The sequence below is a fragment of the Jaculus jaculus genome, chromosome 9 (genome assembly GCF_020740685.1).
Source record: "Jaculus jaculus isolate mJacJac1 chromosome 9, mJacJac1.mat.Y.cur, whole genome shotgun sequence".
Lineage (NCBI taxonomy): Eukaryota > Metazoa > Chordata > Mammalia > Rodentia > Dipodidae > Jaculus > Jaculus jaculus.
Window position 1 is genome coordinate 31,541,013 of NC_059110.1, and position 26,274 is coordinate 31,567,286.

The window sequence follows — 26,274 nt, forward strand, 5'->3', positions numbered from 1 at the left end:
GCTACTGAAAAGAATGCATATTTTACATTATTTGGATGGAATGATCTGTAGCTGTTAGGTCCATTTGTTGTATGAGCTCATTTAATTCAGATCCTTTTCTACTTTTTTTTTGCCTGGATGACCTGTCAATTGATGAGAGTTGGGTATTGAAGTCAGCCACTACAATTGTGTTTGGTGTTATCTGTGACCTTAAGTCTAATAGTGTTTAATAATATTGGGGACCCCCATGTTATGTGTATATATGTTTAGAATTATAATGTCCTCCTGTTGGAATGTTCCTTTAATCAATATAAAGTGACCTTCTTTATTTTTCCTAAATAATGTTGGTATGAAGTCTATCCTGTCAGGTATTAGGATAGCAACACCTGCCTGTTTTCCTGCTTGAAATACTATTTTCCAACCTTTCCCCCTCAAATAGTATCTGTCTTTTATGGAAAGGTGAGTTTCTTGGAGGCAACAAATAGATGGATCCTATTTTTTAACACAGCCTGAAAGCCTGTGTCTTTTGGTTGGGGCATTGAGACCATTAATATTAAGAGTTATTATTGAAAGGTGTGCATTTATCCTTGCCATTCTTCTTGTTTTGTAGTTCATCCTATTTGTCCTTTACTCTCTTGTATTTACTATTTTTTGAGGATGGTTTATGTTTTCCTGTTTTCTTATGTCTATGTGTTTCTTTCTCTTCAGCATGAAAGATCCCTTTAAGTATTTTCTGTAGAGCTGGTTTAGTTGTAGTATATTCCTTTAGCCTGTTTTTGTTATAGAATGTCCTTATTTTTCCATCTATTTGGATGGATAGCTTTGCTGGATAAAGTAATATTTGTTGATAGTTTTTATCTTTTAGAACTTTGAATACAGCATTCCAAACCATTCTGGTTTTTAAATTTTGTGTTGAGTAATCTGCTGTTATCATGATTGGCTTGTCTTTATATGTGACTTGATTTTTCTATCTGCTTTCAGTATATTTTCTTTGGTTTGTGTGTTTTGTAGTATTATAATATGACAGTGAGAGGTTCTTTCCTGATTTTTTTCTGGCATGCTAAAGGCTTCCTGTATTAGCATCACTTTCCCTATTTGGGGGAAATTTTTTTCTATTATTTTGTTGAAAATACTTACTATGACTTTGACATGAAATGCTTCTCCTTCCACTATACCATGAATTTTTAAGTTTGATCTCTTTATAGTGTCCCAAATGTCTTGAAAGTTCCATCCATGCCTTCCTATGTTTGTCTTTCTCTTTACTGGACTATATTAGATCTGCCACCTGGTCTTCTAGTTTAGATATTCTGTCTTCTTGATCCATTCTACTGGTGAAACTTTTTACAGGGTTTTCTCTTTGACTTACTCTGTTTTTCCTTTCTAGTATTTCTGATTGGTACTTTTTTTTTTTTTTTCTCAGTTTTTTGAGGTAGGGTTTCACTCTAGCTCAGGCTGACCTGGAATTTACTATGTAGTTTCAGGGTGGCCTCAAATTCATGGTGATCCTCCTACCTCTGTCTCCCTAGTGCTGGGATTAAAGCTGTGCACCACCTGGCAGAAAGAATATAAGAGCCAAAGGAAGGGTAGGACTCCCTACAACGTGCTCCCTCCAGACATAAAATGGCCTGGATATCCATGACTTCACAATGCCTGACACTATCTACACAAGACCATCATAAGAGGAGGAAAAGATCATGACATCAAAATAAAAGAGACTGATTGAGATGGGGAGGGGATATGATAGAGAATGGAATTTCAAAGGGGAAAGTGGAGGGGGGAGGGAGGGTATTACCATGGGATATTTTTTTATAATCATGGAAAATGTTAATAAAAATTAAGAAAAAAAAAGATGTGCACCACCATTCCTGGCCTGACTAGTATTTTCTCATTATTTCTATTTCCTTGCTCATATTTTGTATTGTATTTCATTAAGTTGGTTTCCTGTGTTCTCTTGGGATTCCTTCAGGAGTTTATTTTCTTCTTTGATTCTTTTGATTTCTTTGAACTTAGATATAATCATATATTATTTTTGAAATCTTTGTTAGATATTTCATCTAATCGGCCTCACTGGAAGTCATTTCTGATAGATTCATAAATTTTGGTGGGATTCTATTGTCCTGACTTTTTGTGTTTCTTGTAATATAATATAGAGATTTTTGCATCTTGAGTTAGTTTGATTCTTGGGTTTTTTAATTATCTGCAGTATTCTTAGACATGTAAATCCAACTTTACATATCTTCAGTGTAGGAGTTTAAGGTGCCAGGAGTGGCCCTTATATTATTCCTAGAATAACAGCAGAAGTGACCCTAGGTGTTGAGTTTGCCTGCTATGCAAGTATTCTGGTAGGCTGGTGGAGCCCATTACTGGCAAATTCTAAAATTCAACCGAGCAAATACACATTCCATCAAAACCAGCATGTAATATTTATGCAAGAGTGGGGATTAAAACAAACAGATAATCTAATAAAGCCAACATCCCTAAGGGTGTGTGTTGCCCACACCCTTCCTCCTATCAACGGGGAGGCTGAGATATCTTGTCTGAAATGGGTTCCAGGTCAGCCTTGGAGTGAATGAGACTCCACCCCTAATAATGACCGAATAAGAAGACAAAAGCCCTACATATCAGGAAATGTCAAAAGCAACAATAGTCAATACCAAAATACAGTTTATTTGAGAATGGTAAAGCCAACCAAGTATACATCATTGAAATCTAACACATAACCTGACGTGACATGGAAGGTGAGATCAGCACTTCCAGTGCAGGCCTGTGTACCTGGCTTTGTGTAAATAGGCCCTGTTACCTTTTGGGATGGTTTCCAAGTTCATCAATGGTGAGTGCCCACCTTAATCCTTCTCTGTTGTACTGTGGACTCTGTTAGGCTGCTTGGATCACTGGATCTGGTGTTCTCATTGGCTATGCTAGATGCTATGTGGCGGGCGTGAGGGGCGGATAATTCTGCAGTGTTGTGTGGCATTGGTGGATCAGGAAAGCTGTTCAGGGTGACGGGAGTTGTGCCAGGGCCTCTCAGCTGGTCCCTGTTCTAGTCCCCTTTAGGATTCTTGACTTTGCAACAAGGCTGAAGCGAATGGAAAATCCCTTCACTTGGCTTCCGCTCCTGCAGCTGTAGGCGGGTGGGTGGGGCCCCTGGCACCTCAGAGGGTTTCTGGCCAGTTTCCTGCTTGCCGAAATATCTGAGTCTCTACTGCTTCTCTGCTGTGGTTGATAAGTCATTACACGCCTTCACTTTCAGTAGAAGAATGTATTTTGCTGTTTTTCTGCTTATTTCCTTCCCTGGGCTGCTTTGGCATGGCTACTACACTGCCATTTTACCTGGAAGTCATCTCAGTTCCCTTTTTTGCGGGGGTGGGGGGTGGGGGTGGGTGGGTGTAAACCTCTTTAACTAGATCATAAAGCTTTGGTTTCCAAAAATGCTCTAAGTGTTCTTTCTTAGCTACCCTCTATAATCTAGTTTCATATTCATTCCTGGCAGATATTTGAAAAATGTCTGCTATTTGATAACATGCAGACAAGGATAGCACTGGATTCATTGCATGTGAGGTTTGATATGTGTGTGAAAACCCCGTGCCCCATCTGCTAGAATGGACAACAGAATGAACAGCACAGGTTTTAAATTTTTTTTATATAGTTTCTGTTATTTTGTTTTCTTTTTTTTTTTTTTCAAATTTTTTATGTTTTATTTTTATTTATTTGAGCGCGATAGAGAGAGAGAGAGAGAGAGGGAAAGAGGCAGAGAGCGATGGGCGTGCGAGGGCTTCCAGCCACTGCAAAGGAGCACCAGACGCGTGCGTTTCCTTGTGCGTATGGCTAACGTGGGTCCTGGGGAATCAAGCCTCGAACCAAGGTCCTTAGGCTTCACAGGCAAGTGCTTAACCGCTAAGCCATCTCTCCAGCCCCTTATTTTGTTTTCTTTAAGACAGTGTATTATGTATTGTAGGCTGGCTGCCAACTTGCTACAAAGGCAAGGATGGCCTTGAACTACTAATCATCCTACTTCCACCTTCCAACATGGCGCACGTTTTGATCTATGGGTCATACTGCGTAATTTGGTCTAAAGTCTAACACAACCTCATGCAATGAGAGAAGGAAGATGTGAGGGTTAAAATAAATGAGACAGGATTGGAGGGATGGCTTAGCAGTTAAGATGTTTGCCCGCAGAGCCAAAGGACTCCGGTTTGATTCTCCAGGACCCACGTTAGCCAGATGCACAAGGAAACACATGCATCTGGAGTTCGTTTGCAGTGGCTGGAGGCTCTGGTGCACCAATTCTTTCTCTCTCTCTCCCTCTTTCTCTGTCAAAATAATAAATAAATATGGATAAATTTTTTTTTTCAAAGTAAGACATGTACTGGTCACTGCTTTGTTTCAGATATTGTTGCAGTCAGCTTCGCATTGCTGATAGAAATCACCCAACCAAGAGCAGCTTGTGGGAAAAAGAGTTTTATTTTGGCTTACAGGCTCAAGGGGAAGCTCCACAATGGCAGGAGGAAACAATGGCATGGGCCCCCTGGCCAATATCAGGTGGACAATAGCAACAGGAGAGGCTGCCAAACACTGGCAATGGGGAGCTGGCTATAACACCCCTAAGCCTGCCCCCAAGAATACACTGCCTCCAGTAGGCTTTAATTTCCAATTGCCATCAACTGGGGAGACTAGCATTCAGAACACCTAAGTTTATAGGGGACACTTGAATCAAACCATCACATTCCGTCCCTGGTCCCCATAAACTGATATCCATACATGTTATAAAATACAATGCATTCAGTCCAACTTTACATGTCCCCATAGTTTTTATCAATCCTCATGATATTCAAACATCCCCATAGTCCAGGGTCTTCTAACTGAGCCATAATACCAAAAAATCCCCCCAAACCCATAATGGCACAGAATAAACATTCATACTGCAAAAGAAGGCACTGGGCGTAGCAAAGAAATATTCAACCAAGATAAGATTTAAACAGGGCAAACATCAAACTCTGTAGTTCCAAGACTAACAACTCTAGTCAGTGTCAAATCTCCAAGTCCAGTAATTCGAACCAGCAACAAGTCTCTGGCATTCCAGTTCTACCTGTCCAGCTAGGTTACTCACAGTCCTGGAAAACTTCATCAGGACTGGCAGCTTTCCTTAGCAGCCATCTTGTGGTCCTGGCATCTCCTCTGGGTCTTCACTGCAAGCCATGGTTAATCCTCATAGCCCCATGGGGTCTCCATGCAGGTATCAAGCAAAACTGCTTCACACTGCCCATGGCCATTTCCAAAACACAAGACCATGTTGCAAACACAATGACTCTTTCTTTCCTGCATTTCTTATACTCCACGATACCAGGCAGGATGCCAATTTTTTAATCTGGTCAGTGTCAGGAGGGAGGGTGGAGAGTGTAAAGCGGACTTTGAAGAACAGGACACTCCTTGAGCACTCAGGCCCCTTCAAAAGAGTCCACATGCTTCCTGCTGTCCCAGTGCAGGTTAGCTGGCCCAATCACAAAGGTTGTAATATCTCAATTGGAGTTGAACAGGCAGCAGTTCACCCAAAGATTTCATTTTTTCTGTGCCATATCTCTCTGCTCACACCAGTTCATTTCTATGTAAATCAACCCTGTACAACTTCTCAGGACATGGGCATAAGAGCAAGCTTCTCACACAAACTGCTAGCCCAGGCCAGGCAAAGCTCTTTCTAACCCTCATAAGCCAAACCTCATAGTCCACAGTTCTTACTGCATTCAGGTCTTTCAACGCTGACCAGAATAATCCATCAAACTGACAGCACTGCAAGGCATCTCTTAGGCCAAGGTCTTAAATCCTTCCACATTCCTCTTGAAAATCAGCTCCAAAAGGCCAAAGGCACACAGTCAGGTGTCTAGCAGCAATCCCACTCCTCGGTACCACTTTACTATTGCAGTCAGGTTTGCATTGCTGGTAGAAATCACCCAATAAAAAGGTTTATTTTTGTCTTACAGGCTCTAGGGGAAGCTCCATGATGGCAGGGGGAAACAATGGCATGAGCAGAGGGTGGATATCACCCCCTGGCCAACATATGGAGGACAACAGGAACAGGAGAGTGTGCCAAACACTGGCCTGGGGAAACTGGCTATAACACCCATAAGCCCACCCCCAACAATACACTGCCTCCAGGAGGCTTTAATTTCCAATTGCTATTAGCTGGGGAGACTAGAATTCAGAATACCTAAGTTTATGGGGGACATCTGAATCAAATCACCACAGATATTATTTAGCTTCTATGAGCTAGGCAGTAGACTAAGTAAGAAATAACTAGAAATGTAAGAGACAAAAAAAAAATCCATAACCTCCTCTTCAGTCACATCAGTGTGACGTTCTGTGCTGGCACTAAGAAAAGTGACTCTTTGTATTAGAAGGTTCCATTCTATAGAAGCTTCTTCAGTGAGAATAGCAGAGCTGAATCTTGATGGGGGCATCAGGTAAAGAAGATATAGGAGATATAGGGGAGGGGTCACACACAGAGGCCAGTATTCAGTGCTGGGCTATGACGTAACCTTCATATGCTTTTAGCTGAGAATTGGGAGATGAGCCCAGGAAGGGCACTTGTCCATCTAGGTAAGGAACTTAGACTTTCTCCTAAAGGTGGTAGTGCTTAAAATAAGAGCACAGGAATGTTCTGGCAAAACAAGGAATGAAAATGGGAGATGCTGGATGGTCAGAGCATGAAACAGTTGGTCATGTTGTACCCATGGATCTAGGAGGGTACATATGAGGCTGAATGTGCTACAGCAAGAGAGACTATGAAGGTGGGCATCAGACTGGTAGTACAGATGAGGGAGAAGAGGGCGTTAGGAAGCTTTCGGAACCGACCCAGCAGGCAATAATGATGGTCAAGACAGAGAGTTATGGAGAAGTGCCTGGTGGGAGTTGAGATTGACAGTGAGTCCAGTGTGGACAGATCCCACTAGAGGTACTTACCAGGGAAGGAATGCAAGCAACCACCGAGGTCTGGGGCTTAGGAGAACTGCGTGTCAGTGTAGGACATGGAGACCTGGTTCTCAGCATATAGGTACTGGCTACGTGGACAAGGGCAGGGTAGGGGATGTTTGTGGAGCTTGAATCCTGTTTAAGAAAAATAAAGTTATCAATGTAAAATTGTGTGAGTCTTGAGCAGGTGAGAGATTGGATTAGTCACTTTCCTTTTTGTAACAAATACCTGACAAGAAGCAGCTCAAGGAGGAAAGGTCTGTTTTGGCTCACGGTTCAGAGGGACAGTCATCCTGGCAAGGAAGGCATGGTAGCAGAAGCATGGAACAGTTGCTCACATCTGTGTCCAGTCCAGAAGTGGAGAGTGTTGAATGCCAGTGCTCAGCTGCCTTTCTCCTTTCTATTCAGTCCATGAGCCCGGAGCATGGGTGGTGCACTCACTCAGTTAGTGTGCATCTTCCCACCTCAGTTCACCTAGTCTAGAAAGTCCCTCACAAATAGTCCCAGAGATTTGTCTCCTAACTAATTGTAGATCTAATCAGATTGACAATTAATGCAAATTAACCATCAAGGTAAGTCCATTGTGTATATATGCATTTTTAAATTATTTATCTCCTAACTCCAGGAGAAAATGATTTAAAAACAAAGGTTTGTTAAAATTGTTATGAACAGATCAGGGTGTGGTGGCGCATCCCTTTAGTCCCAGCACTTGGGAGGCAGAGGTAAGAGGATCGCTGTGAGTTTGAGGCCAGCCTGGGACTATAGAGTGAGTTCCAGCCTGGGATAGAGTGAGACCCTACCTTTAAACAATAAACAAACACAATTTTTATGAATAGCATCAACTGAAAAATTGAAGCAGGGAGTGCAGTAATAAATTCCTACCTGAATGAGTTTTTACTTTCATGTGGTACACTGAAGGAATCTAAGGGGTTTATTACCATCTCTCTCATGATCCCCTTTAAAAAGCCTAACCAGAAAGTTTGACTTGACAAAGGTCTGTTTCCAAATGGGGATTGGTTATTAAATGCACAGAATTACAAACCACATGAAAATGAAGGTAAAATTTTTAGTGAATCCCATCTTCATGTTTAGTAGCTTCCAGAATGATTCTTAAGAGCCTATGATTTAGGCATCTAAAACTCAATAAAACACTCAGCCCCTTGAGGTGGGGAAAGAAATTAAATTTCTGATTTATGAAATATTTGTGAGAGAATCACATCTCTGTCACTTTTGAGTCATGCAATTACTCTGCCTTCAATCTAGGCTCTCTCCAAGATAGTTATAAATTGTAAATTATAAATTAGGCGGGGACCCCTCAACTGTACTTTGAGGTTTTTGTGGAACAGAAACAGACAGGTATTGGTGCAGAGAACTGTGAAAAAAGATGGCAAAATAACACTGCACATTAAACTCGGGAATTAGGCAAGCACTGCTGTGGGGAAGGCCAGTACTGAGAACAGAATGGAAAAGAATTTGCTTTTAGAAATTGTGCTTATTTATGCAACACTAAAGAGCCAAGGGATTTTCTTTGTTTCATACAATCAATTGAGAAAAGCTTTGAAAATGAAAATGTAAGCAGATTGAATTATGTAAGCTGACAAAAGTGTATGTGAAGTGTATGTTAAACAAGGTTCCCAGATAGAAATGTTAGAAACAAGCCAGGCATGGTGGTGCACGTCTTTAATCCCAGCACTGGGGAGGCAGAGGTAGGAGGATCGCCGTGAGTTTGAGGCTACCCTGAGACTACATAGTGAGTTCCAGGTCAGCCTGGACTAGAGTGAGATTCTAACTCAAAAAAACAAAATGATAATAAATAAATAAATAAATAAATAAATAAATAAATAAATAAATAAAAATGTTAGAGACAAAAAGTTAAGTTTTCATACTGATAAGTTATGGCATTAACTATGTGGGAATGTAGGGCAGTGAAAAGCCCATGGAACATACTAGAAGTGGAAGTGAACTTGACTATAGAAGACCACTGCTGAGCCGAGGGAGTCTTCTGGAATTTAGAAGTTAATAAAACAAATGAATCAGCTTTTGTCACCAGGGAAACAAGCCATGATGTGCAAATCCCAATAGAATTGTCTAAGGAATAAGAACGGAAACTATTTATAATAGCAAATTAACTTCAAATTTGATACAACACACGGCTGAATGTTTTCCTCTGTTATATTTGGAGTCAGTTTTCTTATTTAACCCTTATTTTTACAAAGCTGAGAAAACATTCTTGCAAGGATGTTGGGTTCCTTGGAAAATAAACAGTGAGTCAACTGAGAGATCAGGAAAGCTACCTGAAATAATGTAATTGGAAAGGATTTTCTTTTGAATATCCGCCCCGCTCACTACAAGCTCACAATGGGGTTCTGGCTATGTCTCTGCTTTTTCACCTGCCATTTTATTTATTTTCCCCCCCTGACTTAGGTCAAGACAAACAAGTGACTGTCTTACAAATATTTTCATGTTGAGGCTTAAATTACTTTTCACTTTTAGCAGTCAATATGATGATGTGGCCATTCCTGATATAGATGAATTTATTCCAAATATTAGTTGAGCACTAAGTAGGTGTTGGGCACTGATTTAGGTACCTTGACCATGTCATCAAGCTGGAAAAGCTTTCAGGACAGTGAAAATGTGCTGATTAAGACCTACCAAGATGGGGGCTTCTTTCCACTGGACAGCCTCTGGGGGTTCTTCTGAGAGATAACCTTGAAGATACCTTCTGGCCCACAAGGAGACAAACCAGGATGATATGAGGCCAGAGAACACATTAGACAGCCAGGGCAGGTGCATGGTTCACTCAGAAACCGGCTTGAATTGTTCCAGTCAGGGCAGGGACTCCAGTTGGCTGTAGTGGTTTGCCTTGGCGCCCCAGTTCAGACCGTGCGAGGAAGCAGGCAGGGTGAGGAGCTACGGGAAGCGAGCAGGGGATTTCAAGGAGAAGTGGCATGACTTCTGTGTAAAGGCATGCCCAGGTGACCTGACAAAGCCAGGGAAGCCCACAGGTAGCGTGGGGTCCTGTTTTCACTCATGACCACTTACCTTAAATGGCCCTTCTTGCTGCCTGGTGATGGCAGATGTCCCTAGTCTATCAAATTTGTCTGTCTTAGATAATTGCTGATTGCACCTTTGTCCCCAAATCCCCTGATCTGCTCACGCCTCAGCAGCAGCTTGTTCCTTACTTGCCTGAGCAAGTGGACGCCATCTCGGGGGAACGTCCTCCAGGCCCATGTCAGTCCTACACTAGGATTTGTACTCACACCACCATCCCTCAGGGTTCCAAGTGTCAGCTCTGTTACTCTTGCGACATCAACCCTTCAGTTCTCTTCTCCCTTCTCCAGCTAGTCTTCCTGCTTCCTCTCACTTCTCTACTTACCAGCAAAGTAACTTGATAGGATTCTTGCCCCATCCTGTGTGTGTGTGTGCGTGCATGTGCAACAACCTTAGATGTCACTTCTCAGGTGCAGTCCACCATTTATTTATTTATTTATTTATTTTGAAGATAGGGTCTTAACACTAGCCTGGCACTAGCGAAGTAGGCTATACTGGTTGCCGTGGGGCCCCAGGGATCTGCCTGTCTGTGCCTCCCCAGCTCTGAGATGACAGCATGCACCATCGTGCCATGATTCTGGGCATCAGACTCGGGTCTTTATGTCTGTAAGGCAAGCACTTTACTTTATTGACTGAGCTGCCTCTCCTATTTTTCTTTTTATAAAGGGTGTTTTGATCCTGTTTTTCTTCCAGACTTTGCCATTTCTTTATTTATAGCAAAGTTCTCTTAAAGAGCTGCTGATACTGTGGTCAGTTCCCCCCATTTTTCTCATGAACCTTTTCCAGGGAGACTTCCACCACTGCCCTGAATAGGGCTGTTTGACAACCCCAGTGTTTTCCACTTGGCTGAACTCAGGGGTCAAGTCTCGTTCCTCATCTTAGTGACCAAAGTAACTATGTCCTCTTTCTGAAAATGGTTGCTTCACTCCTTGTGGTGACTCCTGGCTGTCTGCTATCTCCCCAGTCTCATTCCAGCTTCCTTTACTGGCCCCATTATGAGCTTGGGATTGGTCCCAACTTCTGTACCACGCTCACTGGCTGATCTCAATCAATGTCATGACCTTTGTACAATCTACATGACAGTGCCTGCAGTTTCTCTCTGTAGCTTAGATATCTGTACAGAATTTGAGGCTTGTCTAGTCATCTCTTCCTTACATGTTTTTTCATGTTAACAGATCAGCTTAGTATGCTAAATTGAACCCGTGATGACCTCAACCCTATTTTCACTTGGTATCAATGCCTTCTACTTGTTCTTGCTGCGGCTCGTCTTCCCTGAAGCTCCCCTTCATACCCCATGATCAGTCCAACAGCTCTGTTGGCCCTTCCAAAGGTATTCTCCGTGAGTGCCTGGATCTAAGGCCCCAGGAACCGTGCTAAGGTCTCATGGCGTACCAAGGTCACTTCATGTAGCCCCTTCCTCCTCCTTCCCACACCCAGGAAAACCTTTCTCTGATTAAACCAGCCCCTAGCTTAGTATTTCCTGCATCCGAGAAGCTAAACATGTCTGGAGGAATCATAGTTACGTTGCCCAGTCTTATGTTAGATTTAGGAATGTTAACTCTAAAGCAGGACTTTAGGAGCACCCTGAAATCACTAGTGAGTTGACTTTTCTATTCTGTAAGGTGCTATTTCTGGTGGACACTGTCCTTAAGCCACGTTCCACTGAGAAATCAGGAATGGAAAACACGTGTCTCCTGTCACAAGATCATGACACATCTCCCTGTTCCCAGCCCCAAAAGTACCTTCCCTTATCTCACACGCCCAAGTACTGACTTAGTTTCCCTGCCCAAATGTTCAGCTCTCTGGCATTCTGTAAGGTTCATGAGACTTCCATTTCTGACCAAATGTTACCTCTTTAGGGAGATAACCACCTGTATGACCTAGTCCCCCAATTTTCCTTCTTGTTCCCTCTCTCTGTTTCCTACTATTTATCACCTCAGATCACATGCTCCTCTGCTTGTCCTGAGCACGAGCTCCTTGAAAAGTCCTTACCCACTCTACTACACTGCCTGGGCACACATCCAAGTCAGTGTTGATTGGCAACAGGGAAGTTGAAAACAGGTTACCTCCCCTAGGTTTTTCACATAAAGGTAACAATAAAGCATATCTCTCTGCTGGTGGAAATAGTTCTGTAGAAGAGTATGCTATGGAAAGATGGAGGAGCTATATAAATACTGGCAGGCTGGTGGATTTAGAGAAATGAAAATGAAATGGGATTTGCAGTGAGCTTTCTGTATACTACTACCCACCACCCTTGGAGAGGAGAGGGGTGCTGTGGTGTTCTCGGGACACAGCCCCTTAACCTCGGCATGAGATTGGCCACAGGTCCCTGACAGCTAACAAAGTTCATGACACATTAAGGCTTCACAATGAAAACGCTTTTGCATTCACTAAAACATGAACACCCCAGGGCGATTTTTAAAATAATAAGCACTTTCTTTCAAGTTCTGTAAATGAAGACTGACATTTTCATTAGCGCCTCTTTCTCTTTCAGGAACTATGTGAAAAACAACATTTGTTTTATGAGTCATCACCAGGATGAGCGGGTGCCAGCGCAGCTTCAAGTAGGAAAGCCCCAGGAGCAGCCGGCCGAGAGGAAGAGGCTGTGCGCGCGCCGAGAGCCCAGGAGGCCGTCCCCGGAGGACTAGCGCCGGCCTTTCCCCCGGTGGACAGAGCGTCAGAGCTCAGACAGGCTGTCTCCGCGCCCGCGCAGGCCTCGCTATCTTTAAAGGGACGTGCTGAAATGATCCAGTTGTCTTTGAACCCTCTTCCTCAGGAGGAACCTCTGTGAAAGGCTAAGCAGGGGCAGGCACATCCCTCAGTGAGGTCTTGTTCTGAGGTAAAACAAAGCAATACTGGCAGGTGCGGTGCGTTCACCTTCCACAGAGCAGCCTTCGCAAGCCTAAATCCTGGTGACGGGGCCAACATTTGCCTTAAGCTGTGTGTGTGCGGCGGCTAGTCAGTATCACTCTCGGACATGCAAGTGTTCTGGACAGACACTCCTGGCTGAGTCTTGGGCAAAAACAATCACACGATGTGGACAATTTAACGACACATTCTAGATTAAGACAATGTCCTGGCCAAGATCTTAGTAGTAACTCATGGGACAACAGCACAGCGACTGGGCAGCTTTTTTTTCAGATAACGAAATACAAATTTTAATGTACAATGTTCATGGTAATATTTTAAAAGGCTAAGAGAAACCATTTTGTAGTTCCTGAGAATAGTAAGCATCTTTCCATCTTTTAATGATCAGAACAGACAATTTAAAAATCCTGGGACCATATTTATTTAGAAATAGCTGGTAGTAAAACATGAGAAGTCAGACCATCAGGTTATTTATCCAAAACTCTCAGCAGTTAGGTTTAAGCTACCAGGCCAACTTGTCTCCTTGAAGGCTTTCCTAGCTTACAGTAATTCATAGCTTCCCACAATTCTTCCACTCCTCAGGAACTGCTCTACCTCAGGTCATGGCAGGCTGGCTGAAGTCAACACTCACTTGTGGATGAATGCAGACACCACAAATGACACTCAGATATTGAGACGATTCCCCGTTTTCTATAATGAAATGGGTGGCCAGCCATCTCAGCAACTTGGGTCTTTACCCATACAATGGATTGCTTTGCTATTTTTCCAGCTGAATTTTAAGACATAAAAAGGCATTTTCCCAGTAGAACTTGGATAGGATAGAAAATATATGATAAAGAATGTTGAATTAACACAAAGCTACAAAAAACACACAAGAAATTTAAACTTAAAAAATATTTTTTTTAAAAAAAATGAAGTGAATCCTAAAGGCCAAGCCCAGCAGTTCACAGGAATTTCTTACCAAATCGGTCCCAGTGCAATAGAATCATTCCCTTGTAACAGTGGAAAGACAGGCTGTGTGAGCAACAGTGAAGTGACAGTATCTGACTCCAGAGAGCCACTCAAGTCCTGGTAATGGCATGTCACCTCGATGACAGACAGCAGGAATAGTGCCGGGCGTGGTGGCGCACACCTTTAATCCCAGCACGTAGGAGGCAAAGGTAGGAGGATCGCCGTGAGTTCAAGGCCACCCTGAGACTCCATAGTGAATTCCAGGTCAGCCCGGGCTAGAGCGAGACCCTACCTCGAAAAACCAAACAAAACAAAAGATAGCAGGAAGAAGCCACAAGAAAAGTAAATTTAAGATCTTGATTATGTTTTGGTATTCTTTTTAAAGAGAAGGGAAAGTATTCTGCAGAAGATCAATTTTAATTTATCATCCATCTTTGCTGAATTATAAGCCAAGATTTTTAAATATGTAAGGCAGGCTATTAACATGAACTCCTCCCACCAGATTAAGATTTTTTAAATGTTACAGGATTCAATTTTAGACATTATGTGTAAGTTTCCTGGGTTAACCATTCATGGTAAATGGGCACGAAATAAACCAAAGTGGTTTATTACTAATGAATTCAATTTGTCTTAAACATTCTATTTTTCTTTTGAGTCTGTGAACAATTTTGTTTTCCAAGTAATTTTTACCCAATACCCACCCCTCCCCAGCACAAGATTATTTTCTCGTTTACAAAAACAAAAAGGAGGGGGGGCAATACTTATAATTTGTATGTATATATTCAGTTTTTATTTATATAAAAAAATTTACAGTACTAGTGGAAAGCCAGAAAAAGACACCAGACACACTTTTTTCCAGCTTAGTAATGCTTAGTGGAATACCCACAGAAATTGCCAGGTGGTACTCACAAAGCAGCCCCAATCCGGACCTGGCCATGCCAATAGTTCCTTGTAGCTTGCATCTCAGATGGTTTTAAAAACTAAGCGCCTCGAGTCTGCCGGGCTTCCAAGTCATCTGAACACTGACATACCTGTCACTGGGACCTATACCTTACCCACACACTGTTTCCCCCATTCTATATTTCTCTGTGAACACTGCAAAACAGGGGTTCATTTATTATTAATTAGAAGTTAAGTGGGAAAACCTCAAATTTGAAGTCTAGCTGTAATTCATTAAATAGTCTTGGTGTTTAGAAACTTTTATATCCTAATAGTATTGAAAGGAAGCAAATAAACACAAATATGAAAGGAAATGAAGGTTTCAAATACACGTAACTTTCATAAGGTGGTGAGTATAAAAGCTAATCTTTGCCCTTATTTTTGAGGAGTGAAAGGCAGGGAGAAGGATACAGAAAGCTTTCAGAAGAAAATAAACATCAACATAAAATTACATATTCACTGCAGTATGGTGTAAGCCTTTACAAACATTTCAAAACATATTGGTAATTCAGATTTTTTATGAGTATGTTGGGATATTGACTCTACCCAGCTTATTCCTAGGTACATTCACTGTTGGTTACACTAAATATACTACATACACACAGTGTATGTAGCTGTGTACAGGTACAGCCTGATCCCATATTTCTATCCCAGGGCCAGTGTGTGGTCCAGGACCCTGCTGCATAAATGCATACATATCGTAACTTCACGAGTAGCAATCCCACACGCTATAGTCACTCTTCGGCTCCTCACTAAGACATGGTGAAGGGGAAGACAGGTCCTGCAAAAAGGCTTTTAAGTTCAAGTAAAACTACGCTTCTACCGTGGCACTGAGGCAGCTTGTGGGGCACTTCTAATTAAAACAGCACAGGGCATCAACTGACCAGACTCTTATTAGAACCTTGAGTACCAACCAGAGATCAGTGCTTACAACTCTGCTGCTCTTTCCAGAATTGCCAAGGTCCAGTTTCTTGCTCACACCCACCCAGTAAGAGGTCGCTCTTTAAAAAACTACAACTTAATTTTTAAAAGTTGTTAAACATTTTCCATATTAAATTAGCAACATAAAACATTATCCTGTATCTATAAAGTTCTACCCTAGTTATCTAGAGCTTATATACATCTCTGTATTTCCAATATGCAAGAAAAAAATCTAATTGATATTTGGTAACAGAGCATGAAAAGATACTTTATACATGTAGTATATACATAATTTACAGAAAATACACCTCAAAAAGAACCCAATACATTTCAGCCAAAGTCTAAGCCTGCAGATTAAAAAAAAAAATGAATACAATTTTTGTTGAGAGGAACTGTGGAAGAAAAGTTACAGAATGGATATGAAGAGAACTTTTTCAAACTTTTATTTGTGCACATTCAATTGAAAAAGATAACTTTTACAGTTTCTTTGGTGCCCATATTTAGCATACAAAAATGTAAAAGACTATTCACAAATAAAACACATTAGCTCGAACTGGAAAAAAATAACAAGAATAAAACAATTTAAGGTAGTGCACATTGTGACGGCTCTGCTTGTGGGACATGAGAATTACTGCGAAAATAAATAGAAAGTCCTCTCGTAAAAGCAGCAAAGTCATGTCTTGTAAACTTCCTTCTTAGATCACAGCAAAGTTGGACGTACAATCCGAAGGGACTGGCGCGCTCGCTGGAGCCCTGGGCTGCGAGTCTTCCTCCTCAGTTACTGTTGGTCCAGTTTTCCTTTGAGTCCAATGTGCAGCAGGATTTAAAAGGTGCTCAGTTAGAGATTCTAACCAATGAAGTGATGATGAGTTATAAAATTTCTTTCCTGCTTTCAAACACAAATGGGTAAATCTGTTCCACAGCAGTAGCCACGGCCTTGACGTTGGGCCCTGTAACACACCGAGGAAGCAGGTTAAGACAAGGAGCACTGGGACGCCTCATGCTCAGTGAGAAACGGCTCCTGCTTTCGAGCGGGTGAAGAGAAAAATGCTGCACGCTAAGAAGAGCCAAGAGACGACATGGCAAGAAATCTCAAATACACAATGATGTAAGAGGGGAGGACACAAAAGCCTGCACTCCGACGGGAAGATAAGGAAAGCCAACAAATGGGCCAGAGCTCACCGTCATCTAGTTAGACTCCAACCTGGCTGAGGCTCCCACGTAGCGGAGCCCGGCAGACTGCAACAAAGCTGCTGCCGACGGGGTCCTCTCAGCCCGTCTTGTCTACAGTCCCCAGATTCACTACTGCTCTGTGTCCCACGTTTGGTACTAATGTGCTCATCTATCCTGAGTGTCTTCGTCATAGAAGGTGCATGAGGCAGCCAGGGTGATACTACATGTGTTACCCACAGAAGTCTCGAACAGCTCCTGAAAACCCACCTGACATTTAAACAGCCACAGAAAACAGCGAAAAATATTTAAAATGGTTTCACTTTAAATACACACTTGCCTCTGAAAAAAAAAAATCATGAAAACTTACATTCACTGCAAATTCTGTAGGTAATGAACATGCTCCATCTTGGCCCTCTCCTTTCAGACTCAATATAATGCAACTTCACACAACGCTCCTGGGACCACTCAGTATGAGTTCATTTGAGTTGTGAACATTTCATGGGACAGTCCAGATTTAAGTATATTGTGCATGGTGAATTAGACCAACATCCTCAATTTATTATGAGGTTAACTATCAAAACTCAATAAATATGTATTTTAAATTCACTTTACTGCATACTTAGTAGGGACTTCAGGGCCTCTCAGAGATCTACACTCAAAGGTACAGAAACAGACCATTGAGAACTTGCTCCATACCACCCATTTTTAAGATTCAGGTAAGGTCCTAGACAAATGGTTTCAATGGCCCCACAGGAAATGGAAAAAACCTGTAGGATGAGTTAAAAACCAGAGTTTATTTGATAAGTGCCTTTTTTCTCCACCAAGAACTGAAAGGATGAAAAGCAGAATTCAAGACGACTAGAGAAATTTTTCTTAATTTTGTCATATTTTGGGCCTGACTCCCTAAGCAATGCTCCTGTACAATTTATCATCCTAGTTTTAGAAAACCATCCTGCATCTAATGCTTCCCTTTAACAAGATGACCAGTCCCCTGAAGCTACCTCTTCCACCTTCTTAAAGATTCAAAGACAGGACAAATCATACATATAACATCACAAATGGGTACTAATTATATATGAATATTTTGCTTATTAAAAGAATTCTCAGGTTCATAAAATGTTTTCCCTGGCTATTTTTAAAATTTTTTTTTGTTTTATGTTTATTTATTTATTTGAAAGTGACAGACAGAGAAAGAGGCAGAGAAAGAGAGAGAGAGAGAATGGGCGCACCAGGGCCTCCAGCCACTGCAAACAAACTCCAGACGCATGTGCCCCCTTATGCATCTGGCGTGGGTCCTGGGGAATCTAGCCCCGAACCAGGGTCCTTAGGCATCACAGGCAAGTGCTTAACCGCTAAGCCATCTTTCCAGCCCTCCCTGGGTATTTTTAAGTACAAGATATCCATAAATTTAATTAAAAAATGATACTATGAAGAATATTGTTAATAGCTCCAAACTGAAAACTACTTGAATGTCAGTAGAGACTGTCTCCCACAAGATCAGCACAGCCATGGGAACAGGTGACACACATACAACCACATGAACACCATGCAGCACTCACTGAGACAGAAGAATGAAAGCAGACAGACAGCAGGTGTAAGACGAAAGAACAAAAGCAAGTAACGGTCCCAGTGTAGAAAGCCAAGAGACTCCGTTTCAAGGGCAGAAGTGGAAACTAGCAGGAACAAATCAGACACCGTCTTGAAGTGGACACCTCTTGTATCACTCAATCTGAATTACAACTTTGGTTTTAATATTGGAGATTACCTGTTACTGTGATACTTCCTGTTGAAAATATCTGCAATGTAGCCCTTAGAGACTTTATTCGATAGCACACAGCAGGATGAAGCTCAGGTTCGTAACTACATTAAAAAAATAAAAATCACAATTAATGCTAAGTGTTTATAGCCTGATAGTTATCTCTGAATTTAAGTTTTCATGGTTCTCTGCAGACCTACCTGGCATGAGGTCTATTGTTCTTTGTGAATTCTGGCAAACGGATTTCAAAGGGCATGTTACAAACTGCCAAAACATTCACAACTTTAAAATCTGTAAAAATTACCTTTGAGAGAGAAAACAATGAATTATTTTGAAAAGTGGCCCAATAACACTATTAAAGAGTAAAAGAGATATGAGACATTTGCATAATTAAAACTGTATCTAGTATCTTGAATTTTACATATAATTTAATCTTAATACTGTAAATAATAATTGAAACTACTAAAGCAAGCAGGAAAGCATTAAAGCAGGCCTTTACTCTGGGGTCAAAATGGAAAAGCTATCACTTTAGAATACAGAAGATGCAAGAGGGCTCCAAAGTCAGGTGCTTTCTAATAGTCAACCAGGTACAATGAGATTTCTGGGGCCAATAAGATGTTATTTACTTTATGGTGGCAGAGTAAAATGCCCAGTGTTATGCTAAGAAAAGCTCCAAGGCTGAAAAGTATATTCTTTCAACATGAGTAACCACTTTTAAAGCATCTTGAATTGTTTATTTTATTTTTGGTTCTTCAGGGTAGGGTCTCACTCTAGTTCAGGCTGACCTGGAATTCACTATGTAGTCTCAGGGTGGCCTCAAACTCATGGTGATCCTCCTATCTCTATCTCCTGAGTGCTGGGATTAAAGGCGTGCACCACCACGCCCAGCTTATTTATTTTTTTATTGTTTGGTACTGGGAATTGAACCCAGGAGCCTTGTGCTTATTAGGCAAGTGCTCTAGCACTGAGCATTTCCTCAGTTCTTTCCTCCTGAAGCAAAGACAGATAACCATTCTCCAACTCAGTACGTGCACAAAGCAACAGAAAGCCAGAAAGGGGACAAATGTCATGATGGCGAGACTTTGGAGCTCTCTGGTACCCCAGAGCCACCACCCTCCATCAGCAGTTCACTTCCTTCTACCTCCATCACTAGTTCTACAATCTTAACCAAGGCCCAAGCAGTCTACCTTTTTGAGGAGCCTACCTTTTTGAGGAGCACAGGAGACTAGAAAGGCCATCATAATTAAAAAAAAAAAAAAAAACAAAAAAACCCTATTTTTTTCAAGTCAAAGTTGCACTGTAGCCCAAACTGACCTGGAACTAACTGTGAGCGTTCCAGGCTGACTTTGAACCCTCAGAGACCCTTGTACCTCAGTCTCCCAAGGGCTGGAATTAAAGGTGTGTGCTACCATGGCCAGCGTACGTAAGTTAATCATTTTATTCAAGCTCTGAATGTATAAGATACCTAAAGAGGCTGACATGCCAAGGACAGTTAATTTGACATACGAGAGGCTACCCCATAGTGTGCCCCAGTCATTACCCTGACCTGGCATCCTGAGATGGTCAAAAGCCATGTCTTGTGCATGTGTGTATATGAGAGAGTGAGTTATCACTACCCTTTCACCCAAGTGTACACACACACACAAACACACACACACGGGGGGGGGGGGGGAGGGAGAGAGAGGGGGAGGGAGGGAGGGAGGGAAAAAAGTAACTAAGCCTTTCACCCCAGTATGGAGCCTCTCAACTTACAGTCTACTGAGGGAAGAGGAACTGATTATAAAGAAGGGATTCAGTGGAGGCGGTGGGGAAACAAGAGTCATGGGAGGGGATTATGATCAAAATAAATAATGTGCATGCTTGAAAATTATCAATCTAAAAAAACTAAAGTTCAGCTGGGCATGGTGACACACGCCTTTAATCCCAGCACTCGGGAGGCAGAGGTAGGAGGATCACCATGAGTTCAAGGCCACCCTGAGACTCCATAGTGAATTCCAGGTCAGTCTGGGCCAGAGTGAGACCCTACCTCGAAAAACAAAAAAAAAAAAAAAAAAAAAAACTAAAGTTCAAAACGCAATTAACTTGTGAGGAAACAAGTCTCTTCATGGAAAGGAATTGTGGGAAAAGCCAGGATCTTTTACAAATAATAAATTTTCACTTTAGGACAGTATTGAAAAGCCCAGGAAAAGTTCAACATAAACATTCATTCTCAGAAAAATTTTTTTAATATTTTATTTTTATTTATTTGAGAGTGAAAGAGAAGTAGAGGGGGAGAGAGAGAGAGAGATTGAATTGGCACGCCAGGGCCTCCATCTGCTGCAAATGACCTCCAGACGCATGTGCCACCTTGTGCATCTGGGTTATGTGGATCCTGGGGAACTGAACCTGGGTCCTTTAGCTATGCAGGCAAGTGCCTTAACGGCTAAGCCATCTCCCCAGCCCAGAAATTTTTAATTTTCTACATTAAAACTTTTACTTTTACAAAATTTAAACCTTTAGATATTTGCAATGTGGATGTTTTTTGAGACTGTTACCTGGAAACCTAGTTTCTGCAGACTGCGGGCTAAACGCCTGGCACCAAACTTAGCTTCTTCTTCACTGTTTTAAGGAAAGAAAAAGATTACTGTTTTATAAGAAGTAAATTTTATATTGAAGAACAAAGTTTTCATTTTAAGTCTAGGAAAATCTCCTTAGCCAAGAGAACAGAGTAAACAATAAAAATTAAAAACTCAAGTAATGTTTACCTTGTTGCTCCAGTGCAAATAATTTTTCCTGAGGACCAAATCGTTGCTGTAATTCTAGGTTTTCTCAACTTCATTAATACTTTCTGGAAAAAAAAAATCAATTTACACATATGGCTCTGTCCTATAGGGACATGCAAATGGACAAACTTCTCCAAGGCTGAAGTAACTCTTCTCCAAGCCATCCATCTTGAAACTACATTCAGCGCTGAACACAAAGCTCGTAACCCCAAAGGGCTTTTAACAAAGCAGACCCAAGAACAGGCCTGCCCATCTCCCCCTGCAGGTGTGGCATCAGCAGAACAACACTTCAGCCATCAGTCAGCTTGCAGCCCGCGGCTGGGACCCTAAGTCCTCCTCACACTACAGGCTGTGACTGTCCCTGGAACATTCAATACTCCCACCTCCCTAGGGTCTCACCAGATGTCACTTCCATAGAGAACCTCTCTTCCCATTTCGTCTCAACTCCCCCTGCTAGTAACTTCTTCAGAGAACCAATCACTCGCTTACTTGTTTTCTTCTTAGAGGCAGGGTCTCACTCTAGCACAGGCTGACTTCAAACTTGCAGTGAGCCTTCCTATCCCTGCCTCCGGAGTGCTAGGATTAAAGGTGTGCGCCACTACACCAGGCCCACCACCAATATACAGGCTGTGGGGTTCTGAGGCCCAGAACATACTCAGATTCCACATGGAAAGCTCATGTGAAGGAGGTGTGTTGGAGGAGGGAAAGTCCTTTCAAATTCCTTACACGAGAGAGATTTAAAATTATATACTGGAATTATGTTTCCTATACCACAAATATAAATAAAGATTAAGCTACAAAGTAATATGTGAACTTAAAATCACCCTCCCCCCCTTTTTTTGAGATAGGGTCTTGCCCTAGCCCAGGCTGACCTGGAATTCACTATGTAGTCTCAGGGTGGCCTTGAACTCACAGTGATCCTCCTACCTTTGCCTCCCAGGTGCTGGAATTAAAGGCATGCGCCACCATGCCCAGCGAACTTCAAATTTCAATGCAGCTTTTCATTTACAGAAATATTTATTACATGCCCATTATATGAAACTGATGCTTGCTAGATAAAAATAACATAAGTGGATCAAACATTTCTCCTTAAAACGACTGCTATGTTTTCAGTTTTCCTGATTATATGTTATATATCAAGCTAGAACATAACTGAACCTGGGGAGACTTAAGATTTGTCAAAGATCAAGACACGTGCTTCACACAAAATAAACCAACAACACTGCAGTGAATTTATTCTCTATCTATTGTCTCTCACCACCAGATTGATCACGTTAAATTTGTGTTTTGTTTTGCATTGTTGACTCAGTCTTTCTAGGTAGCCTAGAGCTCAAGGTCTTCCTGTGGGACTACAGATGTGTGTCAGGACACCTGATTTATTTTTTAGGAAAAATTTTAAAGGAAAAATGTTACTAATGAATTTGAGAATCTTTAATTGTGGATCACTGATTTCTTTTGAAATTTTTAATTAAATTTAATTCATCTTAAACTTATGTTTCCAGTAATAAGAACTGATGATATTTTACCAAGTATAGACATTTCTTCTTCTTTGTTTTTGTTAGGCTAGAATTCACTATGTAGTATCAGGCTGGCCTCAAACTCACAGTGATCCTCTTCGCTAGGCCTCCTGAGTGCTGGGACTAAAGGCATGTGCCACCACATCCAGCCATTCCATCTTTATTTATATGCCTAAATCAAGCCCTCAGATGCATTCCTTTTTTCTTCTTTTTGTTAATATGTATACCGTACAAAGTGCTGGGTTTCATATGTTTCTTTTAAGGATTGCCATGTACTTGGACCATATTCACCACCCATACCTTCCCTTTCCTTTGCTTTCCTCTTCCACTTGCCTCGTTCCAATCTCTGCCTTGTTATTATGTATGCATGTACACACACACACACACACACACACTCTCTCTCTTACATGGTCCATCTATAAAAAAATCTAGGATCCACAAATTAGAGAAAACATGGTATTTGTCCGATTATGGCTTATTTTTCTTAATATGATAATCTCCAATATTTCCATTTTTCAACAAACAACATAATTTCATTCTTCTTGGCTGTGTAAAAACCCAGTATCTATTCCATGTTTTCTTACTTGATATATACCTAGACTAATTGCGAGACTGAGCCATCTTAAGTAGTGCAGCAATGAACATGAATGTGCAACTCCTTCCATGTTATACTGACTCAAGAGTCATTTCGGTTGATAGCCAAAAGTGGAATAGCTGGGTCACATGGCAATTTCCATAGCGACAGGGTTTATTTCCTTCTACCAGCAGTGTGTAAGGGTTCCCTTTTCCTTACATCTTCACTGTCATTTCTTATTATTTGTCTTCTTGATGTCAGCCATTCTGATTGTGTAAGATAAAATCTCAATGTAGTTTTATTTTGCATTTCCTGGATGGCTAAGGATGTTAAACCATCTGTTTATTGGCTGCATTCTTAATCTTTATAATAAATGTGAAAAGATATATTTATCTCAACCATTGGTTTCTTTATTTTTGTTTTATATTTATTTACTTACTTGAAAAGAAACCAAGAGAAAGGCAGACAGAGATGGAATGAATATGGGCGTGCCAGGGCCTCCTGACACTGTAAACAAACTCTGGTGCATGCACCACTTTGTGCATCTGACTGTACATGGGTACTAGGGAATAAGAACTTGGGCCCAAAGGCACTGCAAGCAAGCATCTTTAACCACTGAGCCATCTTTCCAGTTCCCAATATTTGGTTTATAAAAGCCAAATGCATACCCATTGTGATTTTATAATGCTAGCATCAAAACACTAAGGTTTTAGTAGTTATTAATACTATTGCCTTTATTTTATGTTTGACAAAACTAAAATTTTAAATGTCCAAGATAAGATAATGAGCTATATTATTTTTAGCAATATGTCAAGCAAAAAATCCATTTTGGTTAACTCAAAAGACATTAAATTAAATTAGGGCCTATGTTATCATATTGGAATAAGTTCCCAGGAAAGAATAAAAGTCGTTTCTTTGGCTCAAGGAAAGTGAGAGAACAGCAGCATGTCTGGGCAGCCAATGCGCTCCTTGCTGAAGCTGAGCCTGCTCCGCCTCCATGGCGGGAGGAAGAGGCTGCGCAGCCCCTCGCTCCTCGCCGGAGCAAGCGTAGCTCATGCCCGCTCACCAGTCTTTGTGGGTGAACGAACACTGCTGACATACTATGCAATTACACTATGAAGTACACACAGACTTCAGATACTTACCCCAACGTCACGCTTATAAATTACATTTGCTCCCTCCAAGGCAATTTTCCTTAAGTTCAAATGGCATCTTGTTCTAAAAACACAGACTACATTTGTAATTAAAATGTCCAATGCAACATCACTGTCTGCATCCATTGGGGTAGTTTAAAAACTTTGTTTCCCACCACAAAGATCACATCCTAAGAAAGGAAACAAAATAAAAGTCGTTAAGCTTAAATGTTATGCTAATTTTTTTCATAATCAACATTAAATGTAAAAAATTAATTTACTATTTATTTTTCAAACATTACAAGATTCAAATCACATCCCCTTTCTCCCCTAAAAATCATTTAGAAGTATACAACATACTATCTTCAGTAATCCAGACCTCATTTCCATTGCTTAAATTCGGAATCCTTACATTCAAGAATGGACCCAACATCCCCTCCTGCTCCTCGTGTGCTCCAGGGGCACCACGGTTACAAGACCCCGCACACATGAGGGGCCAGGCTTTGGTTCCAATGTCCAGCCATTATTGGCACACTGCTCTTGCAACTTGCTGAAACATTTCACCTACTTTCCTCTATTTTGGGCAGAGTAATTGACTTAACAAAATGTTAATTATAACATTTTATAGACTACTCACTTACCAGACATTCATTCCTCACTTACTCAGTTACGGAAGACTTTCTATATGCTGAATTAACAGTGGGCAAAAGTGAATACTGCAGTGTTTTGTCCTCATGGAAATTACAAACTTGTGTATGTCAGGGACAATTTAGCTACACAGCATCATTTTTATCAAGATCTTTATCTCCAATACATCATCTTTTTCTGACTCTAACAATAATACTTACAGAAATACCTAGGCAAGTCCTAAGCATGAGACTATACCCAACTCAAGAATTTTAAATACATTTTCACATCTAAAAACATAAACACTAGTGCTGGGCTTGGTGGCACTCACCCCTGTTCAGCTCTCAGGAGGCAGAAGTAGGAGCATCGGGAGTATGACCAGCCTTGGCTACATGGAGAATTCAAGGCCCAAGGCCAATCTGGGCTACTGAAGACCCATCTCAAAAAAACAACAAAAACAGAACCACTGACAATCTGAGCTAACTATTTCCCTCATCTAAATCAGTAAATAGTAACAAAAACTGTAATTAAGATTTCTTGTACCCAATACAAAAAAAAAACCCAAAAAACCAAAAACGTAAGGTACCTGATGAAACAGTAAAGATGACAAGAGTGCAAAGAGAACAGTCTTTAAGGTAGACATGTGCCCCGTGCTGTAAGCTCAGGAGACAGGGCAGGGTTTCCCCAGGCTTGAGGCCAGCCCGGGCCACAGAGCAAAACTGTATCAGAACGCCAACAAATAAGCTGCTCTGTCTGACAAAGTGACCAGATGGGGCACGGCTTGTTTCTGATGCCTGCAGAAGTATACACAGTGCTCAGTTCTGCATCAAGTGAACCCATTTCAGACTCCCTTGAATCTACAGATCATGCAGATCATTGCTTTGTACAGGACGGAGCATGGAGTGACAGGAGACTGTACTAACATCTCTCAGTTGTAACACAACGTGCCATAATGCTGGGCGGGGGGTAGCTCAGTGATAGACCATTTGTGTAAAAGCATCCAGGGCCTTAAGATGATGACAACAATGACGTGAAGCCACTGAACACATACACCTGGGAA

General features: G+C 41.4%; 2 protein-coding genes across 4 annotated transcripts in view; one reads left to right on the top strand and one right to left on the bottom strand.

Moving 5' to 3' along the window:
* Positions 1-14,431, top strand: part of Slc2a12 (solute carrier family 2 member 12) — an 81,649-nt gene extending 67,218 nt beyond the window's left edge. For both annotated transcript variants that reach the window (XM_045157985.1, XM_045157986.1), the window contains exon 5: positions 12,488-14,431. In XM_045157985.1, the coding sequence (XP_045013920.1) occupies positions 12,488-12,641 (154 nt within the window). In that variant the 3' untranslated portion in view covers positions 12,642-14,431. The remainder of the gene's footprint in view (positions 1-12,487) is intronic.
* Positions 14,432-16,099: 1,668 nt separating this feature from the next.
* Tbpl1 (TATA-box binding protein like 1) overlaps positions 16,100-26,274 on the bottom strand; it is a 40,052-nt gene continuing 29,877 nt past the window's right edge. For both annotated transcript variants that reach the window (XM_004651189.3, XM_045157987.1), the window contains exons 2-7: positions 24,600-24,778; positions 21,346-21,428; positions 21,136-21,199; positions 18,802-18,905; positions 18,611-18,705; positions 16,100-16,622 (exon numbers count right to left, since the gene is read on the bottom strand). In XM_004651189.3, the coding sequence (XP_004651246.1) occupies positions 16,543-16,622; positions 18,611-18,705; positions 18,802-18,905; positions 21,136-21,199; positions 21,346-21,428; positions 24,600-24,734 (561 nt within the window). In that variant the 5' untranslated portion in view covers positions 24,735-24,778 and the 3' untranslated portion in view covers positions 16,100-16,542. The remainder of the gene's footprint in view (positions 16,623-18,610; positions 18,706-18,801; positions 18,906-21,135; positions 21,200-21,345; positions 21,429-24,599; positions 24,779-26,274) is intronic.